Source organism: Felis catus, chromosome A1 (genome assembly GCF_018350175.1).
Source record: "Felis catus isolate Fca126 chromosome A1, F.catus_Fca126_mat1.0, whole genome shotgun sequence".
NCBI classification, from domain to species: Eukaryota; Metazoa; Chordata; class Mammalia; order Carnivora; family Felidae; genus Felis; species Felis catus.
Window position 1 is genome coordinate 123,408,994 of NC_058368.1, and position 22,705 is coordinate 123,431,698.

A 22,705-nucleotide genomic window follows, 5' to 3' on the forward strand; every position below is an offset into this window, starting at 1 on the left:
GCTTCTTTTTTTTTTTTTTAATTTTTTTTTTCAACATTTATTTATTTTTGGGACAGAGAGAGACAGAGCGTGAACGGGGGAGGGGCAGAGAGAGAGGGAGACACAGAATCGGAAACAGGCTCCAGGCTCTGAGCCATCAGCCCAGAGCCCGACGCGGGGCTCGAACTCACGGACCGCGAGATCGTGACCTGGCTGAAGTCGGACGCTTAACCGACTGCGCCACCCAGGCGCCCCAAGAGACAGCTTCTTAAAACAAAGAAGGAAGCCTAGCTCAATTACCAATGCTCAGGCCCCACCTCTAGAAATTTTTATTTAATTGTATTCAGTGAGACCCAGGACATAGTATTCTTTATCTAATCACCACAGTGATACAAATATGCAGCTAGTGATGGGAATCCCTACACTAAAAAGTGAGGTCTGGTTCTGATATCTAAAACAGAGGCTCTAAGAGAGTCACTAGGATGATCCTGTAGATACCTACTATCATCCCTAATTCCTAGTTAGGATTTTAACAGCAACAAGAGGATGGAATAGTCCCTACCAGAAATATTACAGGTTTAGAAGTCCACTTAAAAAGCACTTGCATGGAACCCTCATTCATTGCTGGTAGAAGTGTAAACTCATACTGCTTAGGAAAGTTGTCAATGACGTATATTCTATGACTTAACCGTTCCACACCTCAGTATATACCCAACAGAAATGAGTGCTTTTTTCCACCAAAGACATGTTTAAGAATGTGCATAGCAACTTTATTCTTAAAGTTGAAACTGAAAATAGCTCAAATATTCATCAATAAAATGGATAAACAATTGTACATTTATACAATGGAATATTACACAGCAAGAAAAAGAAAAATCTACAGATACATGTAATGATATGAATTAATCTTACAAACTTAATATTGACTGAAAGAAGTCAGACAAAAAGAATATATAGTGTGTGATTCCATTTATCTGAAGGTTTGCATAAGACAAAACTAACTATAGGGATAGATGTCAGAATAATGGAGAGGTGCTGACTAAGAGTGGGTACAAGGAAGTCTTTAAGATACAATAAATGTTCGTATCTTGATCTGAATAGTATATTAATATCAAATGGGTGGTATAGACTGATACCAAGAGTTCAAATCTAGGTAACATCATCTCAAAACACTTGCTGGAGAGGTTTGGACTTAGCAGATGAGCAACGAAAATGAAGGAAGTAGGAATTCCAGACTAGAAGAAAAGCTCCAACAAAGGCATCAAGGCAGGAAATCACAAGACTTAGCCCAGGGTCAACACAGTCCCACTTCAGATCCTCTATCCCCCTCTCTCTCTGTCTCATCCCTGATCACATCCTTTCTATCAAATAAACATTCTTTAAAAAGGTAATTGAACAAAAGAACAATGGCCTGATTGAGCCTAAAAACAGCTTAGCAGTTATCAAATCCAAATTCCTGTTCTTATAAATGTTATAACAAACCCAAGTCCATTCAGTCAGTTTATGGCAGAGCCAAGGTAAGCACAGGTATCATACTTCAGGTTCTGGGCTTGGGACCTGAAGGTTAAGGTGAGGGACTAAGGTAATAGGGAGTCATGGAAGGTTTCTGAGCAGGGCCTAAGAAGATCACCACAGTGCGTATAGAAATGTAACCTAACAGTGGTGTGGAGACCCATGAAGAATAAAGATAGGAAAAACAGTTAGAAGGAATTACAACAGAGTGGTCATCAGGTATTCAGGACATGCCTAGGCTGAAACAAAAGGGAGAGAAAGAGAACAAAAGGTAAATGGAGTAAACATGGAGCAGAATAATCTGCATGTTTCCTGAGTGACAGGATGACCAGGATAAGGATGAGACCACGAAAGGGGACAAGGAAGTCCTATGGAAGATCTCATTTTGAGAGGAAATAAAATGCATGCTTAACATACTGCCTACCATACAGTAGGATTTTAACCAATATTTTTCAAGCAAAACATTATTTGTGTGTATTTTTAACATTCTGAGTTTGAGCTAAAGATAAGAAAGGATCTCAGAAAGGAAATATCCAGAGGCAGAAAGAAGGGTGAGGCTGGAGCTTGGAAAGTCAAGTGGGAAAAAGGAGTTTGGAAATCTTTTATAGATATTCTGACTATAGCAGTGGAAATGCATCTCTAACAAGGAAGAGATAGAGAAAAAAGAAGAAAAAGGAGGAGGAAGAAGAGGAGCAGGAGGGAGAGGAAAGTAGAAAAGAGGCCAAGACAATGTCTGGGAAATCCAACAGGAGGAAGTGAGAATAAAGCAACCTGAGAAAGAAAGTCAGGAAAACAGACATTCACCGCAAGAAAAGCACTTTATCCTATTTGATCCTCACCACAACCCCATGGAGAAGACAAGGCCAATGTCCTCATTCTCACTTCAAAGTGAGGAAACTGGAGCTCACAGAGGGGCTGAGTGACGACTCACAGCAGTTCCATACACAGGCTGTGCCATCGGCTGCGGCAGAAAACACTCGGGTCTGGTCTGGACTCAAAGCCAGGTGCAGCACTCTGCCCCTGTGGCCTGTGGGAAAAGGGGAAGACAGTTAATGTCCCACATGACAAGAGCTGTTGCTGAGGTGGGGCCACAAATCCCACCCCAGGATGAAGGCTTCTCCAAAACCTGCCGAGTTTGGAGCTCATGCTCCCACTGAGCCTGTGCTGTGGTAAACAGAGCCAACTATGGTCAGTACCCTAAAGTGGCTGAGGTTTTGCTTCACCATTTCCTTTTCAGACCTCTTCCCCCTTGTATTAGTTTCCTTGGGCTGCTGCAACACGTTACCAGAAACTGCCTGAGACAAGAGAAACTTACTGTCTTACAGTTCTGGTGACCAGAAGTCCAGAATCAAGGAGTGGACAGGGCTGCCTCCCTCTGGAGACTCCTGGGGAGGTTCCAACTTTCGCCTCTTCTAGCTGTTGGCAGTCCTTGATTTGGGGCCACATCACTCTATTCTCTGCCTCTGTGGTCATACGGCCCCTATTCTGTGTGTCTGTTCTCTGTGTGTCTCTTGTAAGGACACTTGTCATTGGACTTAGGGTTCATCTGGATAATCCAGGATGATCTCATCTCAAGATCCTCAGCTTAATTACATCAGCGAAGATCTTTTCTCCAAATAAGATCACAATCACAGCTTCCAGGAATTTGAGGAGGATACCTTTAGGAATCATTTTTTAGCCCACCACACCCTTCACGCCCCAAACCACTATCACTTCTGTCTTCTCTAATCCACCAACACCCAGCAATTGCTATTGCTGTGCTCCTGCCTCCCATACCATCCCTTTTCTTAACCTTTCCAAAAACGTCCTCCCCTTGGGATCTAGATTTCAAGGAGCTAATCAAATACATTGATTCAGCTTAATAGAAAAGGACCCAAAAACCTCTCCCGCAAAGCAAATATGAGTCTTAGTTATCTAATTCCGGAGACAATACCCCTTTTTTGTTACGTAACCAATCATCTCCCAAAAAAAACCACTTTGTGGAACAGTAGTTCTATATGAAGTTAATGGGTATTAAATGTGGAAAAAGTGTCTAATGCTCACATGAGTTTGGGAGCTCCAGGTTAAAAAGAATGAAACAGGATTCCTTATTTTAAGACTGCTATATTTGGGAGAAGAGAGTATAATAGGCAGCATTTCTGAAACATATTTTATGAGAGTCCTTTTGATGCAAGCATCTCACATGGCTCCTGTTCCTTGGAAAATACTTGGCAAAACCTATCCTAACCCAACAGTGACTGTAACAATCAAAACTTCAGGCCAAAGCAGGCAAAACTGACTGCATGAAAGGAGGCTGAGGCTGGGATGATGGGGGGAAGGAACGAGGTTGGATAAGCTTTTGAGTGAGGAAGTAATTGGGGGCACACATAAAATCTAGGTGAGTGGTCATCTCCTCATAGGACCAGTACAGCTTACAACTCAAGTGAATTCTGGAATTTCAGAAATAATCTTGTGTTCTGACACCTGATTCTCAGCAGCAAGAAGTGCAAATATACTATTCCACTCCCAAAGGAGACATATCTTAGAAACTTGGGAATATTTCCATCCACACATATCACTCCTAATCCTCTCCTGCATGTTCACACGCATGTGCACACACACACACACGCCCCTATGGTGACATGGGATTGCCGCAGGTGTGTCAGTACATTAAAAAAATGTAGATTCATAGATACAAAGCAGATCCCTTATTTTATACATGAAAAAAAAAATTCAGGAATACCAAAGGTCTTCTCCTAGGTCACAGAGCTAATTCATGGCAGGACCAGAACTATAATCAAATCCAATGCTCTAAACATTTAGCCCATCCTCCAAACCCAGAGCAAAGAAGAATCTTTTCTCCTATTGAAGACCACTGTCCCTTATTTTTTTAATTAAACACTTAAAACTTAAAGCAATATAAATGAAAAGCCACTTAATTTAGTTAGCATAAATATAGAACATTATACAGGAGACCTGAATGGCTTAGTTGGCTAAGCATTTGACTCTTGATTTTAGCTCAGGTCATGATCTCACAGTTCGTGAGATTGAGGCCGGCATAGGGCTCTGCACTGACAGCACAAAGCCTGCTTGGGATTCTCTCTCTCCCTCTCTATGCCCCTTTCCCACCCATGCACTCATTCCCTCTCTAAACAAACAAACAAACAAACTTAAAAAAAAATAACATTACATAAATACTTTCAAATTAAACTTAAGAGAGGCGCTTGGGTGGCTCAGATAGTTGAGTGTCTGACTCTTGATCTCCGCTCAGGTCATGATCCCACAGCTCCTGAGTTCAAGCCCTGTTTCAGGCTCTTTGCTGTCAGTGCAGAGCCTGCTTTGGATCCTCTGTCCCCATCTCTCTGCCCCTCCCTTGCTCCCTCTCTCTCTCTTTCTCTCTCTCTCAAAAATAAACATTTTTTAAAAAGAAAGAAAGTGGAAGAGGAGTAATAGAGAAAAAAATTCCATATCTTTTCTAAAGCAGGCTTTGAAAAATGTCTCAAAAAAATGGACAGCTACTTCCAGGATTTGTTAGGAAAATGGAGTTTGTATCAGAAGCAAAGGCACTCTCGAAATACTTCTCTCATAAGTGACAATCTTAATTTACTAGATTAAGTGGGAAATGCCATCTTTATCTCAGCCAAAAGTCATCCTTTAGGATTTATATCCCTAAATTCTAAGAATATTATCACTGAAAGGATTGAAAGTTTTGTTTTCTTTATGCAGCTATCAATATAAAGGAGACCACATATCGATGCGTGTGCTATGGACTGATGAAACCAAATCAAAGGCCAGATCTCATTTATAGGCTAGAAAGTTACCCACTCCCGCTTCAAAGCTTGTAAATTACAACTTTGGGGGGGGGATGAGGGGAAGGAAAATGGTAAGCTTTCTTTCTTCTGAAGTTATATGGGTGAGGCTTCTTTAACTGAATTTTCCCCCCAGAAAATCATGACTGTGGTTAACAGAGTGAGACTAAGGAAGGGCTTGGCCAGAATCTAGAATAGTCTTTTTCCAAATTTTCTGACCACAACTCACAGTTCAAAACTACATTTTATGTAGTAACCCCATATTAGACACATATCTGTACTGCACAGCGTAACAAAAGTTTTGCAAAATAATACCTACATATACATTTTTCCATTCTATTCTATTCTGTTTCATTTTTTAATGCTAACCACCTGACGTGTGTTTGTATAACACCCACCCTGCTAAACATTTTTGAGAAATATCGCATGTGGAAGATACTACTGCATCAGAGATGAGAATTAGTGTCTAAGACCTCAAAAGTAACTGCATCTTCTCTGACCATAAACATGTTAAGAGGAGAAAAGGTTAAATGCACTCTTTGGAATTCTGTCTAATATCAATGAAAGAAATTCACAAAGCATTACTAAAGATGCTAAAGAATTTATAGTTTGTTTTTTTTAATGTTTTTTAAAAATTTATTTAGAGGGAGAGACAGAGCATGAGCAGTAGAGAGGGGCAGAGGAAGAGAGAGAGAGAGAGAGAGAGAGAGAGAATCCCAAGCAGGCTCCATGATCAGTGCAAAGCCCAGATGTGGGGCTTGATCCCAAGACCCTGGGATCATGACCTGAGCCGAAATCAAGAGTCAGATGCTCAACCGACTGAGCCACTCACGTGCCCCAAGAATTTATGGTTTGTTAAAGCTAGAGAAAAAAGAAAATGTACCAGTTAAGTTCATTCTTTATTCCAAGTATCAGCAAATTTACTCGAGTAGCTATCAGATGTCCTAACCTAGCTGAAGGATCTAATTAGCTACTGGAATTTTAGTTTTATGAAGAATCAGGCTTAAGGCTTGATTAAAAATGTTTCTCTAATCAGAAAACATCCCATGCACTCCATGTCTTATGATTTAAAATATGCAAAGGATCAATTCATGTCCATCCTACACTCATGGCTGGCCCCCCAAGTAGCTCTATCAAGAACTGCCTACATTTTTATTCACCAAATCACACGGTATAAAGATATAAAGGTCATCCCAAGGTCAGTCAGAGGTCCAGTCAGACTGACCAGCAGGAGCAGGAAGTCTTTCTGTGAAGGGTGTTTTTTGTTGTTGTTGTTGTTGCCAAATGACATTATCAGAATCTGCAGAGAGTCAAAGTATTACCTCTGTCTAACAGGATATATATTTGGGGGGTTGTTTCTTCCCACAAAAGTGTAGTCTCCATAAGGGCAAAGATAATGTCTGTCTTGTTTACATGTATATTCCCAACACCCCCAAAAAGTGCCTCACACATGCTAGATGCACATTAAGTGGGCATTGAATAAATAAATCCCAGGTACTGACCAGGACACACGTTGCGTGTGAAGAGGAAGAAGACAGGATATGTTATCAGAATCCTACAAGAGATTGGATGCCATACTTTGTTCCATCATCAACCATCATTTCTATCTTCATATTTACCAGGGCTGGGTAGAAGGGGATACCTATTCACCCATGAACCCCCTTGAACATTCCAGATTGTCCCCGAGAGGATTTAAGACCCTTGAGGATGAAACCTGAGTCTCGCTCCCCATCATGGGATCTTCTCCTCAAGAAACACCCCATAAATGTTTATAGAACTAAACTGAGAAAGAACCATTTTCTGTCTTGAAGGGGCAGGGGAGCACCAGGGCTTCTTGATCTTCAGTGGTCTCCCCTCAGAGAACATCTCACCCTTTTCATCTTTCCTTATCTCCCACACATTCCAGCACTGCTGGTTCTTCTGCAAAGTAAGGTAAGACAATTTATGATACTAACTCCAGAATTCAAAAACATAGTTTAGGAACTGTCCCTGATCATCACTGCTTCATCCACACAGGTATGCAAGAAGGAGAAGACATGACAATTTTAAGTGATGAAAAATCTTAGTCAAATTCAGAAGCACTCACCTATACACACCCTGAGGTGGTTGTAGGCCTTTCTCCTCTGACAAAATATCTATTTCAAAGAGCCAGTGGGGAAAAATCTTTCATTTAGGGCTTTTCCTGCCAATGACACCTCACTTAGCTATAGATACATGGCATTTTACTCACCTATTCACTTACCAAAAAATCCAGCCGACCTGGCCAGACCGGGACAGGCCCACATTGTCACATCGTTCTTAGGAGTACCTTGGCCACTTGCAATCTCCTTTGTCTTAGGGAGCCAGATTAGGGAACAAATCTGTAAGAATGGCCCCCAAAACACAGAATTATGGCAATGTCTGATTCATTATGAATGTGTTTCAAACTGATTCTAGGCAGTGTGTTCTGTCCACATGCATCCTCCTGTCCGCAGCTGGGGTTACGGTGTTAGAGGAATGACATGAGTTCTAGGAAAGTTTATCCCAAGGCAACAAAGGACTAAATACACAAATAGGTTTAGCTGCAATGAACCCACAAATTTAAGTAGACTGGCACACAGTCAAAGCAGTGCCGAGAAAAAAGGGAAATGTGGAAAAAATCTGGGGGGAAAAGGATACACAAATTAACTTTCAACTCACAGATAAAGGTTTTAGAAAGAGAAACTCTCAAGAACTGAAATCCCAATAGACTCAGCAAGTACAGAAAGGTGTGTTTGGGTCCTAGGCTCTCTCATGAATCATTTTCACAAGGTTCTAGAATATCAGAGTGAAGGTCAACTCCAGCAGAGACTGTTACCTGTGAGTTCATGTTTGGGGTCTGGATAGTTTGCCCAGTATTTATGTCCAAGATATGTAAGTGTCCGTCCTTCATTCCGCCTCCAACAGCAAGGACTGCAGACTGCCAGGGACACCAATCCATGGCCTTTAAAGTTCAAATAAGCACACAGGCAGGTCAGCCTTGGAGAAAGTGAGTTTGGGAATGTGCCTGCTCAGGTAAGCAGAAGTGCCAGAGGTCTGCACATGCCACAGCTCTCCTGGACCTCTGATCTAAAGGCAGGAGCAATGGCAATCTCTAGAGGTTACTCCGAAGGGACTAGAGACCACCTATTAGGTGCCTTCCTTAAATGTTGATAACAATTGCAAATATTTTTAAACAAAGAAAAATCACCCAAAAATATGTTCCGAAAACTACACTCAACATGTCCTATGTGGCAAAACTCCACTGCTGGAGTAGTTGACATGTCCCCTAGAATCTGGTTATGAAATGCAGCCTTCCTCTCATTTGTCTCCCTTGTCTTTAGGTTCTAGGTCAGAGAAGAAAAGACAAAATGGAGCCACACATGATTGCTCGCAACTCAAAAGCTCTCATGCATTTCAACTCCTAATATGTTTCAGGAAATAAAATTGCCTTTGATTTACTTATTTATAAATTACTATAGTTAATTCTGAAAAATAAGATTTAGTGTTTCATATTTCTACTGATAATTCAAATGATGAGTAATAGTCATTTTAAAGGACATTCTAACAAATATTTCATTTCTACTTATCTGTATATAGATATATATAGATCCATCCTGGTATTAGGCTGCAACCTTGACTTGCTCAGGTTTCAGAAACTCTTGGTTGAATTCATTGTATTTCTGACAACAAGGTGTATAAGAAAGTAACTTGTTTGGCTTGGCTTGGGTTTTTCACATGCTGGGTTTCTATTTTGCTTTATTTTGTTTTATATTTTGTTTGCTGACAGAATATTTTACATATGTTTTTCCTACTTTTTTTTCAAATCATTAATAATGGGCATTTGGACTTAAAATCATTCTTAATGTTCTGTGGATATTAAAATCCACAAGCCAGAGTATTGGGCCACCACTATTTCTTAGCAGCAGGTATTTTATGTTAAACCCTCTATCAGGAAACTCCATGATAATGTTTTAAGTTCTCATTCCAATAAATTTGCTCACAGTTAGTAAAGTAGAACCATTTCTTTGCTCTATAAGTGATAAATATCCTGGGACTAGACTGAGGCCAACACATATCTCTATGTCACCAAAGGAATGAAAGTATGGATTTTTTTCACTAGAAATAAGAATTTAAAATACAGAGAAATAAAAAATATATATTATACAGAGCATGGTGGAATATTGGTTTAAGTGTGAAGTACCCTTCCTCCTCCTCCTGGTAACTGGTTTCCTTTCATGGGTGTGAGCTCATGACTCAGGCCTCACCAGTCAGTGTACCCATCTCTCTGGCCGCAATTATCTGTTGGGAGATGAGAATGTGTCCAAGTTCATATCAGATTCCTGCCTGGTACTTTTCTACCAGAGTTACAGGGAATGGTAGTTTCTTCACCAGTTCCCATCTGGGGGAATCTGAATTTAAAGCTGATAAGAGCCATCTTGCCCACAGAATGGACTCTGAATAAAGAATGAATTGAAACAGAGACAGGCAGAGCCAAGAGCCAAAGAGACAGAACTCTAACGACATTATTTAAGGCCCTAGATCCAGACAATATTTGAAACAGCTGTATGTATCCCGGACTCCTCAGTTGTAAGAGAAAATATATTTACTTTTTTGCTGAAGCTCAAGATTAACTCTGGTTTCGGTCACTTACAAACCACAAAACCTGATGCATGGGAAATATAAATAGGATTGTCCTTGAGGAGAGTGATGGCAAAATCCAAAACAAATTCTGGGCGAAGAAAATCTCAAAACATTGGCTTAATGGTTTTGTTCTCAGGTGCAAAGGATACTCAGTGATCTCTTCGTAAAGAGCAACTTGGAAAGTGATTGATGCTCTTACCTTGACTGCTGTAGGTTGGGGTATGACTTTCAGTGGTTGAACCTGTGCTTTTGCACTCGGGTCACCGGGCCATATAGTCAGCAGTCCGTCACTACAGCCACTGGAAAGCAGCCTACTGTCAGGCGACCACTTCAGAGCACACACAGCTTGTTGGTGGTGAAGTGTTCCAACGTGATGCCGGGCTACCCGAACGTCGTGATGATAAACTCGGCCCAACCTCGACCCACTGCACGGAGGTAAAGGGGTAGGTTTCTGGCAGAAAACTTGAGCCCTATTGCTAACAAGCATTTGAAAACATGAAGGAAAGCATAGTCCACACTACCAAGAGACCCCTCAGGACAGATTCACAGCACAGGTTTTGAACATTCTTTGTATTAGTCACGATAGAGGATTCTGCCTGGGTTATTGTTTTCACAAGTGAAAAAAATTTGTGGGGCAGACTTTCAAATCTGGGTATCGAGAGGATATCCTTTGATAGATATTTCTAACGGCTTTACTATGATGCAGGCAGCTATAGAAAAGATAAATTTAAAAGATTACCCTGTTTTTTCAGGAAGGAGTCTTTGTACCGAACCTAGGAAATAGTACTTTCCTGGAACTCAGAATATTTCCTATTATCCCAATGAAATAGTTTTAGTATATATACTAAATATATGTTAGTAAATATATTTATGTATTTATAGTAAAATGTCAGACATAGAAATGTATTATGTCCTTTTTCTCTTAAGCTACAAATCCATTATTAGTTTTGTTAATGCTACTAATATCTAAAAAGGGTATAAAACTATCTGAATGTCACAGAAAAACTGCAATGTGATTCAAAATCAGTGGATAATGTCTACTCAGTCTTAGTGATTTGGATCCAAATAATGGTAAAAATCCTATCCCTCTATCAAAGTTAATGAACTCTTTCTGAATGAGTTTGATTTTCCCCAAGGAGCAAGTAAAAAACTACCTTCAATTATTTCTGAAATTTCTCACAATCCAGTATCATATTTAAAAACCATTCAGGCACCACACTGAATAGCATTCTGATGAACAATATGGGCTCTGCGGCCAGACAACCTGGGTTCAAAGCCTGACTCTGCCCCCTTTACTAACCATGTGACCTCAGGTAGTGTCTTAGTTTCTTCATTAAGAAAAGGTTGGGGGTGGGGGGCGGTGGATTAGAAAACACTTTATAGCGTTGTTGCAGGGATTAAGACACAATTACACGCATAACCAGTATAGCACAATGCCTGGCACACAGTACTCCAAAAATGTTCATTGCTATTATTATAAGAAAAGGATCTGTTCATTTTCCTCACGGATAATAAAATTAAACTTAAACAATGCATCCCATGAAAGGAATTCAAATATAGAACTGACCTCACTACAACTTCTCACAGTAAATGATTAGCCCTTTATATGGTATTTTAAGTGTTTTTAGGTTGGGCTTATAATCACAAGGTATTAAAATCTCAAATTTATATCTTAGCCACTTAAAGAAATTATAAAAAGGCTTTGGAATTTATTTAATTTAAACCTATCTTAAGAACTACCGTATAGGGGCATTTGGCTGGCTCAGTCGGTTAAGCATCTGACTTTTGGCTCACGATTTGTAAGTTTGAGCCCAGCATTGGGCTCTCTGCTATCAGCACAGAGCCCACTTTGGATCCTCTGTCTCCCTCTCTCTCTACCCCTCCCTACCACCACCCTCCTCTCAAAAATAAATAAACATTTAAAAAAATCTACAGTATAAAGATGAATGGCAATTATTAAAAGCAATATGTTTTCAGATCAATGATTTAGGATCACTGGGACAAGTCACCTAACTTTTCTGGTTAAAAAGAAGTAGTCAGACTAAACCAGTAGTTCTCAAAAATGATAAAGCATCAGCATCTCTTTGAAAATTAGAAATGCAAATTATCAGTGCACCTTCAGCTCTACTTTATCAAATTCCCCGAGGCCAGCAATCTGTGCTTTAAGGAGCCCTTCAGGTAGTGCTGATGCATGCTCAAGTGTGAGAACCACAGAACTGGCTACTCTATGAGGTTCCATCCAGTTCTGACGTCTGTGGGTCTGTGAATTGGAAACGTACCTCAGAAAGCTTAACATATTCCAAAGTCTTGATCCTGATAGGAATAAATACTTGATTTCAACAAAATATCCCTCTAGTAGGTATTACTTGGTACAGAGAAACTTTTTGCTTAAACAGTTTTACATTTTGTCTGAACAATTTACTGAATCCTGAGCCTCACTTTCCAGTACTAGCATATGGTGTAGGCGCATAGCCACCATGGTACCTGTGGCCACTGGACCACTCACATCACCAGAAGATCAGAATATCTGAGAGGGTAGAGTCATAACTGCTAACTAATAGCCTATTTTGTTTTGGTTTGTTTTGTTTTGGTTTTGGTTTCAAATATTATAGTTCTGTTCACTCAGCCCCCATAATCCTTTGATGATATAAATATAATTGGTTGCAATAAGATGCTTCTTACCTGCTAAGAATATACTGATTCCAGCTCAAAGCCCCAACCACTGACAAATGACCAAGCATATTTCTCAGCCGCTTTTTAGTTACCACATCCCATAGCTAAAAAAAAAAAAAAAAAAAAAAAATTAATAAAAAAAATTAACAAGGAGAGTATATAGCATTAAAATTTTCACAGCCCACTATATTCTCAAAGGCCTGACAGCCAATTAATGTTGATATAGCCAGTCCTTGTACCAAAGGAAAGCTCAGTGAGCACCTTTAATGTTGGGCAGCATTTCTCCACACTGCCTGTATATTCCATCACCTAGGGAGCATGCTATGGATGCTAGCCATTCTGATTTAATGAGGGAGGTAGAGTCTGTGGATATGGTATTTATTTTAAACTTCCCCAGGTGAATTCAGTGGGAAGCCATATGTTGAAAATGGCTTTCATACTTATAGTTTCTTCTTAATTGTGGGAATTTCGTATCTGGAAATCCACCGACAGGCTAAGAAACTCCTTTTCTGCCACTATAAATGATATTCTGACCCATATGAGAAAGAGAACTTTGTTATAAGAAGAAATCATGACATAACCTTCATAGCATCCAATATCACCGCAGAGGTGACAAAGTAGTGAGTGCCATCTGTGGCCCTCCAAAGTCATTGAACACATGAGCAACATTGTTTACACTATTGCTAATAATAATAATAATACATGAGAAAGTAAATAGATTAAAACTGGTAAATTCACACTTCCGAGAGGCTATCAGAGAAAAAATTCATTTATTTTAAGTAACTCTACTCCTGATCATGGCTTGAGGTGGAAAAGAAAAGCTGAAGGTTATCTTCATCTCTCCAAAGTCGTAACACTGGGGTGTATACAAACCCAACTTTAATTTGAAAAAAAACAGATAAAAGACTTTTAAAAATGTAAATATGGAGTTGCCTGGGTGGTTAAGCATCTGACTGTTGATTACAGTTCAGGTCATGATCTAGAGTATCCTTAAGTCCTCATTAAATGACATTCGGAAAAGAATCAGAATGGTGTATACTCTCACTCTCCGTAGTTTGTTTTTGTTTTGCATTTATTTTGAGAGAGAAAGAGTGTGTGTCTGTGTGTCTGTGTGTCTGTGTGTCTGTGTGTGTGTGTGTGTGTGTGTGTGTGTGTGTGGGATGCGCAGAGAGAGAGAGAATCCCAAACAGGCTCCGTGCTGTCAGCAGAGAGCCCCACGTGGGGCTCCATCTCATGAGCCATGAGATCATGACTTGAGCCAAAATCAAGAGTCCAACACTTAGCCAACTGAGCCACCTAGGCAACTCACTCTCCATAGTTTCAAATGACACAACTAATATAATTTCTCTATTGTGTATTAACTTACTATTAAATGTCAATTTTAGAAATCTAGCAATTACACAGAGCACATTTGGAGAAAAAAAACATCCATTACTTGTACTTCTCCCTCGCTGGTGCCAACTGCCAGGCAGTTTCCCTCTTTTATCCAGGACACAGAAGATACATAGTTACAATTGAGAGTGAAGTCTATATTTTCAATCTTATTGTGGTTTTCCCCATTCCAGATGTACACAGAGGATCCAAGGGCTATAGCAACAAGATTTTGAAAATTCCAATCTAGAATATTGAGATCTATAAGAAAAGATGTTCATATTAGGGTAATTATTCAGCCAAATAAAAGTAATTTTCTTTTTTTTTTCTTTTTTTTTTTTCAACGTTTATTTATTTTTGGGACAGAGAGAGACAGAGCATGAACGGGGGAGGGGCAGAGAGAGAGGGAGACACAGAATCAGAAACAGGCTCCAGGCTCCGAGCCATCAGCCCAGAGCCTGATGCGGGGCTCGAACTCACGGACCACGAGATCGTGACCTGGCTGAAGTCGGACGCTTAACCAACTGCGCCACCCAGGCGCCCCAAAAGTAATTTTCAAATAAACAACTTTTTTATAGATAGATGAACAAATTTAATACCTTTCCCATAGTCAGTTGGAAAATAGAATCACCCATGCAAGCAGATCATTAGAAGTTCAAAAATAAAAACTACAACTTTGTGTCAAGATTCACAAAGAAGTAATAATGCATACTATTTACATCAAATATATTTATTTAGAGTCATTTAGAGAACTTCCAAGTTTCATCTACCATTATTACCACCCATGTACCTTCTCTAACAAACACTAAAAATTTCATTGAAATTATCTGGCCCTTCGTCATGATCTCGTGGTTTGTGGGTTCAAGTCCCATGTCAGGCTCTGTGCTGACAGGTCAGAGCCTGGAGCCTGCTTCGGATTCTGTGTCTCCCTCTCTCTCTACTCCCTTCCCTGCTCATGCTGTCTCTCTCTCTCTCTCTCTCTCTCTCTCTCTCTCTAAAAATAAACATTAAACAATTTTAATGTATCCTACCTTATTTATTTTTAATTGAAATAGTTGACATATGACCGTATCTTATTTCTTATAAGACAAAAACTCTTATCCTGATTGATACCTATCAGTACAAAACTGTGAAGCATGCCAGTTTCACTATAGTGACCTAAGCCACCTATAACCTACCTCTTCCACTGATGACAACCATAAACTCTGAACAAAATAAAAAAAAAAAAAAAGTTCTCCATTGAGAACTGGATAATAAGCAAAAGCAGTGAAACTAAGTAAGGGAGTCAAAACTTGAAGAAGCAACCTGCCGAGGGGTGAGTTTCTCACTTTTTTTCTCACATGGTTTTGCCAGAGGATGGGCCCCAGTCATGGAGTAGCACCAGCAGCCCAAACTCCAATAGAAAGGTCAAAATATATCTGGTGAGAGGAGCCAGGGAAAGAAGACTGAAGTGGCCAAAGTGTGGAGAGAAAGTCCTAGATGGGAGAGAGACACAGAAAGGCACCCTCTAATGGTGAAAGTAGGAACCCACACACATCTCAGCCTATACCAGAATTTGTGTCAGGACAAGGAAAACTCAAATCAGCTTAGCAAAGACTTTTAGAGCTGAACTGAGATTTGAAGCCTCCATTTAGGTCTCAGCCTGGATTGTGATCCCTATATGTAAGGGATAGACCCAAACCATCATAATCAAGGCTGAAGAAACTGATCTGAGACTTATAAAAGGCCACCCACAAAAGGCAAGACCAATAAACCTAACTAAGACAAAAATGACAACATTCTCTGCAGGACCCAGAGTTAATACCACATATAATCCACAATGTCCAGGACACAATTTAAGATTACTGGGCATATATAAAAGGAAAATATAATCAATAGATGAGAAACCTAAAATGATAGTTATAGGAATTATCAGACAAAGATGCTAAAGAAGCTATAATAGAATATACAAGCAGAATAGAATAGATTATTCTCCATGAGGTAGAGAAAAACCTACTTGAAATGAATGAAAACATAGAAAATAGAAGCAGAGGAATAGAAAAATAGAAACTATAAAACTAAAATAGAAGCCATAAATACAATAAAATAGACATTTTGAAACTGAAAAATACAATATCTGAAAAATCTTCTGGATGGGAAATGACAGAGGGAAAAGTACTGAATTTGAATGTAAATCAACAGAAATTATCCAGTCTGAAGAACATATAGGAAAAGAAATTGAAAAAAGAAATGAACAAAACCTCAGGGTCCTGTGGAATAATATTCAAAGATTCTAACATGTGTAAGTGGAGTCAGGTCCTGGAAACAAGAGAACAAAGTTTCAAATGGCCTTAGACCTCTCACCAGAAACCATGGAGGCCAGAAGTCAGTATATTTTAAATGCTGAAAGAAAAAAATCTGGCAACCCAGAATTCTATATGCAGCAAAAATATCATAAAATGGAATATAAGAGAAGCCTTTACCAACTAACCGGATCTGAAAGAACTGCTAACAGAAGCTTTTCAGGCTGAAGGGAAATCATATGAGACGGAAATTTGGATCTTCAGGAATGAAAGAGAAGAGTAGAATTGTAAATACTGGGGTAAATATAAAGACCGTTGTTCCCTCTTTTATTTAAAATACAAATATGTATGGACTTTTAGAGTAAAATTTATAGCAATAGTAGAGTTTTCAATGTTCGTAGACATAAAATGCAGAACAACTACAGTAACCTAAAAAAAAGTGGGGGAGGAGGGTGGAGGGGACCTATGTGATTACAAAATTTGCATCTACCTACCTGTTCACCAGTCCCCAGTGTATCCTCTTCATTGCCATTATCATTAACTATCAACTAACAATGTTGCTGAAAAATGTTCTATCTTCTCTCCTCCACCCCTCCAAGTCCTACCCATTTTTCAAGACCCAGCTCAAGTGTGATTATCTCCACAAAGTCTTTCTAGACAAAGATCCAAAGATCACTGAACTAGCTCCTTTCATCCCACAATTCATTATTTATATTCTACACTGGCATGTTGCTAGAAGTTCCATGTGAGTTAGTCCTGTCTTCCCAACTAGATTATAAAGTAGGCACATGACGAAAAGACCCCATGTGGCTGTTGACTGATTGGATTTATCTGTTTAAAATATATGCATAAGAATAGGCCACTATTTTCTCAGTTCATTCTATTACAGTAAAAAATATGTATATTGCTCATGCCCTCCCAACACCAACAGTACCCATTCCAAACGTGAAATTTGTACAAGGAAAAGGCAAACTATATTAACGGTATTTAGATGGTACAGCTTTGGGACATGAGGCACAAGGACCATCAGGTTCTTCCAGAATCAAATTTCAAGTTCATGCCACCACATTGGATACAATGTGTCACTTCAACTTTTTAATTAACGATCTAAAAAATAACTTACAATAGTCATTTCGAAGACCAGTAAGATGAAACTTCACCTCTGGTTGCAGTATGGAATAGTTTATACCATTGAATCTTTTAAGATGGAAGGATTCATCTCTGACTCCATCTCTGCAGCCTACAAGAAACAAACACATCTACATATCTTTATGATCCCAGGAACATAATATTTATCCTTGCAGGGATTAAGAGATAACAGAGTGAGAAAGAAAGTAGTCCTCCTGATAAAACTGAATTACAAGTTGTAGAAGGAAAGGGAAAAAAGGAAGACTTCAGTATTCATTGAAACAAAAATTTTAAAAATATTTCATGGTTTGGGATGAGCACTGGGTATTGTCTCTAAGCCAATTTGACAATAAATTATATTTAAAAAATATTTCATGGCATTTTTTTAATAAAAAGCCTGAGTGCCAGACCCAAATGTGACAACAGACCTTGTGGAAAGCACACAGAAACCTTATATCATACTATGAATATTTATTCTGTCACTTGACTTTTTAAAATCAAAGTAGTTTGGGGGTGCCTGGGTGGCCCAGTTGGTTAAGTGTCAGACTTCGGCTCAGGTCGTGATCTTGCAGTTCGTGGTTCGAGACCTGCATGGGTCTCTGTGCTGACAGCTCAGAGCCTGTAACCTACTTTGGACTCTGTGCGTGTGTGTGTGTGTGTGTGTGTGCACGTATGTGTGTGTCTCTCTCTGCTCTTCCCCTGCTCATGCTTTGTCTCTCTCTGTCTCTCAAAAATAAATAAATGTTAAAAAAAAATTAAAGTAATTTTTGCATATCCATTTGTCTGTCACATCAACAATTACCTGATAGACATAAGCACTACTCTGAGTTTTTGTCAGTAAACATTTGTGGGTTCATTTATTTCAGCTCTTTGTCTCACTGGTTCTGTACCAGAGCATGCAAAGTTATTTCTGGCTAGTTTTACCTGTGAATATCTGAGGTCAGGGTCATATCTTGGGCTCAGGTTTAATTCTCATCCAAAGACCCAACTAAGTATAAACCACAGGCCACTGTCTTTTCATCTGTACAACCACTTGGCTTGTGATCAAACTAAAAATGACATAAATGAATAGGTGTTGAGCCCACCCAAGTAATTTGTGGTCTCTATGACCACATGCCTTTGGATAAAAGCATAAGAGCTTCACAGTGCTAAACCAAGAAGTAGATTAATACTCCCAGCCTTGGTGTTAGCCATGAAGACCTACAGTTGTGAGTAAAACTGCAAGGTTGCTGGAAACACTCAAGCACCGCCAATAAAGGTTTTTTAAAAAACAGGTACAAACTTCCAGTTACAAAATAAGAGTCATAGGGATGTAATGTAGAGCATGGCAATTACAGTTAATAATACTGGATTACAGGGGCGCCTGGGTGGCTCAGTTGGTTAAGTGGCCGACTTCAGCTCAGGTCGTGATCTCTCGGTCTGTGAGTTCAAGCCCCGCGTCAGGCTCTGTGCTGACAGCTCAGAGCCTGGAGCCTGTTTCGGATTCTGTGTCTCCCTCTCTCTGACCCTCCCCCGTTCATGCTCTGTCTCTCTCTGTCTCAAAAATAAATCAATGTTAAAAAAAATTTTTTTAAATAATAATACTGGATTACATATTTGAAAATTACTAAGAGAGTAGACCTTAAGAGTTTTTATCACAAGAATCAAAATTCTGTAACTAAGCATGGTGATGGATGTTAACTGGAATTACTGTGGTGATCATTTAACAATATATACAAATATCACATTATTATGTTTTATACCTGAAATGAATACAATTGGCCTTTGAACAACATGAGTTTGAACTGCTATGGTCCACTTATATGCAGATTGTTTTTTATAAATACCATACAGTAATATAAATGTATTTTCTTTCCCTTATAACTTTCCTAATAACATTCTCTTCTCTAGCATACTTTATTGTATGAATATAGTATGTAATATATATGGCATACAAAAGATGTGTTAATCACCTGTCCAAATTATTAAGGCCTCCAGTCAACCATAGGCTATTAGCAATTAAGTTTGGGGGGAGTCAAAAGTTATATACAGATTTTCTTTTTTTTTTTTTTTAATTTTTTTTTTCAACGTTTATTTATTTTTGGGACAGAGAGAGACAGAGCATGAACGGGGGAGGGGCAGAGAGAAAGGGAGACACAGAATCGGAAACAGGCTCCAGGCTCTGAGCCATCAGCCCAGAGCCTGACGCGGGGCTCGAACTCACGGACCGCGAGATCGTGACCTGGCTGAAGTCAGACGCTTAACCGACTGCGCCACCCAGGCGCCCCTGGATTTTCAACTGTGTGAGGGGTTGTTTACTTTTTAGAAGTGTGATATAAGTAGATTGAAGGAGGTGAATGAGGCAGGAGAACTAAGTTGTTATCTACTCTGCTAGAAAGTTATGATAAAGTCTAAAATCTCAAAAAAGAGCAGTTTACAAATATTACTTAGAAAATAGTTGTAAACATTATCAACAAGAGCCAAACCGTGGCAAGAACCCAAATGTCCACCAACTGATGAATGGATAAAGAAGAATAAGGAAGAAATGAAGAAGGCAGGGAGAGAGAATTATCTGAATTTTATAATTATGTTTATTAGTCTAATAAATATAAAAAAGGAATGAAGAAGGCAGGGAGAGAGAAGGGTAGGAAAGAAGGACAAACAAAAACTTTGCCCCATACCTTTCCAAACACATTGGGATTTCTCACAGAGCTGCATTTTCCCACTAACCCACTGAGCCACCTTCTGGGTCAAAAATAGCTGGTTTAGGCATTTCTGAAAACAAATAAATACTTCTTTAGAAACATATATGCACATCTCAGATGTTATGCATGACATAGTGTTAAACCAGTAATTCACCAGCAAGTTCAAAGTTTCCACATTATCAAAACCAACACTACAATTGTTATTATTTATTACCTAACCAGCATGTAGTGAATACAGTGCTGAGCATTTTACATGTATTATTTCTAATCTCCCCAACAACTCCATAGGGCAGGTATTACTCAGCTAAAATAAAATCTTCTTTACTCTTCTAGCCTAAAAATCTTTTTAGCCCACAAACCAACTAAAAGGCCAGTGAGATCATCAAAGCCTGCAAGAACTGAAATGTCATGATATTTCTGGTACGTTGTGAAACTGAAAGACCTCCCCAAGATGATAAAGCTGGTTGTATGTTAAGGCTACTTTTTCAAGAAAGATTTCTTTCAAAAGATGCCTCTCAGCATTCAACCTGGAGGTGCTCTTTCAGTCTGTTACTGAGATTTTCTCTGGGTCTTAATTTTCCTCCTCTGTAGTATGTTGAGATTGAACTAATCATCCTAAAGGTCTTTTTCCATTAACACCTTCACCTATTAGAAATGGGAACACCAAATCACTGGGATCTTAAGTAACATACCTCAGTTTCCACGAACACAAAAATCGGATTGCTGTTTCTTTGGACCAGTATACAAAAAGCACTTCTGACATTCTTACATCCAACTTCAGTCAAAAACAGATGAGAAAATTACTACAAGTATAAAGAAAAGTACTTGCAGAAATTTCCTAAAAACATTTTAGCAAACAGTAAAGCAGAGATGATTCCTTTTTTTCTCCTTCATGATAATATATTTAATCTTACATATAAAACAATCGTGGGATCACCATAATTCACACAGAAGTCTCTCTCACAGGCATCATTTTGAGATTTTGGTTTTCTTCCCAGATATCATGCCACATAATAGGCATTGTCAGTCAATGAATCATGGATTTTTAGGTATTCTAATTAGAACAATTCAGGATAAAGCAGGGTTTCCCACTTTCAGCACCACTGGCATTTGGTGGTAGATAATTCATTATTGTAAGGGGCTGTTCTGTCCATTATAGGACATTTAGCAGTGTCCCAGCCTCCATGTACTAGATACCCTCTCACTAGGTTGTGATAATCAAAAATCAGACATTGCCAAATGTCCCCTGGGGAGCGAAATCACCTCCAGTTGAGAACTACTGATAACAAATAATGTTCCTAAAATCGACTGGCTTCTCCAGTATCTATAGTCAGCACAAAGCTGCCCAAGACATTACCTGGCACAGTGTGCTTCTGTTTGATGTACCCAAGGGTGCTCTACCCCAGGTAAGATCTATTAATTACTTTAATGAACAATTTGGCCTAGAGCTGACTATATATCATAATTTTGAACATCTCCCCAGCTATGCAGGTCCTTGTTGTAGAAACACCCTCACATGACTTCTGAGGACCACATGAAGACACACATTTACTGTCAATGCGAAAGACCTCACTGTATGTGCACTACTCCTGATGCTGCTTGATTTCTAATCAGTCATTAAACAAATGCTTTACATAAAATAGTCAAAAAGTTTCCATTATCCCTTTCTCAGGTTTTCCAGTGATGCTGGGACAATGTTCTGATTGGATTACAATTGCTGTAACAATGCGAGCCTAAGGGAGAGAGTAAAAGGAAGTTCTGAAGTTCAAGGCAGTACAAACTCGAACTGGCAAGACGTAGAGTGTGGAAAGGCAATGGTGCTAATAACCTGGCCTGGACGTAAAGTCAACATTTCCCCAATGACTCAGAACTCTCTAACCTTCTGCACTTCCAAACCCTTAACCAATAGTAGAGCACTCAGCAAAAGACCTGCTCTAAGATATTTGTTTTCAATTTGCATATGATTTCAAATAATTAAATTTTACATTCACGATATTGTTCCTCTAGTAAGATACAAATGCCAAACACTGAAAGCACATACTAAATGAGAAACTGCCTAAATTGAGAATTTATGACGTTCCTAGTGTAACTCTTTCTAAATTAAACCTTTCTTCCTTCAGAAGCTCTTTGTTGGATTTGATACACTCAAAAATATGCTATTGATATTTCATGTGCCCTAAGATTTGGGTCAGATTCCTCAAAGATCTTAAAACCATAATAAAGGGGCTCCTGGGTGGCTCAATCAGTTTAATTGTCCAACTCTTGGTTTCAGCTCAGGTCATGATCTCACAGTGCGTGACTTTGAGCCCCATGTCAGGCCCTGAGCTAATGGCACAGAGCCAGCTTGGGATTCTTTGTCTCCTCTCTCTGCCCCTTCCCTGCTCGCACATTCTCTCACTCTCTCAAAACAAATAAACATTTAAAAAAACATAATAAATAAGATACTTAAAAGAACGAAATTAACTTAGTCAAGAAACAACAACAACAAAAAAAAAACAAAACAGTAAAAAGGACTTAAGGGAAATATTTAAAAGACCATCTTGTAGAGGAAGAATAGAATGTATCCTGAGTGACCCCAGATGCCAGTCCAAGTCACAGAATAGTTGGAAATGATTGTACAAGAGATCTTTGGGCTGAGGGGAAACAT

The 22,705-nt window shown here is 39.2% G+C and overlaps 1 protein-coding gene across 5 annotated transcripts in view; it reads right to left on the reverse strand.

The window, feature by feature from the left end:
- Positions 1-1,899: 1,899 nt before the first annotated feature.
- The window catches only part of CDC20B (cell division cycle 20B), a 48,223-nt gene continuing 27,417 nt past the window's right edge, over positions 1,900-22,705 (reverse strand). For 2 of the 5 annotated variants that reach the window (XM_019834099.3, XM_045060729.1), the window contains exons 5-12: positions 20,035-20,128; positions 17,370-17,486; positions 14,029-14,225; positions 12,603-12,697; positions 10,120-10,345; positions 8,116-8,241; positions 7,522-7,639; positions 1,900-2,518 (exon numbers count right to left, since the gene is read on the reverse strand). In XM_019834099.3, the coding sequence (XP_019689658.2) occupies positions 2,370-2,518; positions 7,522-7,639; positions 8,116-8,241; positions 10,120-10,345; positions 12,603-12,697; positions 14,029-14,225; positions 17,370-17,486; positions 20,035-20,128 (1,122 nt within the window). In that variant the 3' untranslated portion in view covers positions 1,900-2,369. Of the gene's footprint in view, positions 2,519-7,509; positions 7,640-8,115; positions 8,242-10,119; positions 10,346-12,602; positions 12,698-14,028; positions 14,226-17,369; positions 17,487-20,034; positions 20,129-22,705 lie in introns of all 5 variants that reach the window. The other 3 variants (XM_006927746.4, XM_019834107.3, XM_045060732.1) reach the window with 2 other exon arrangements.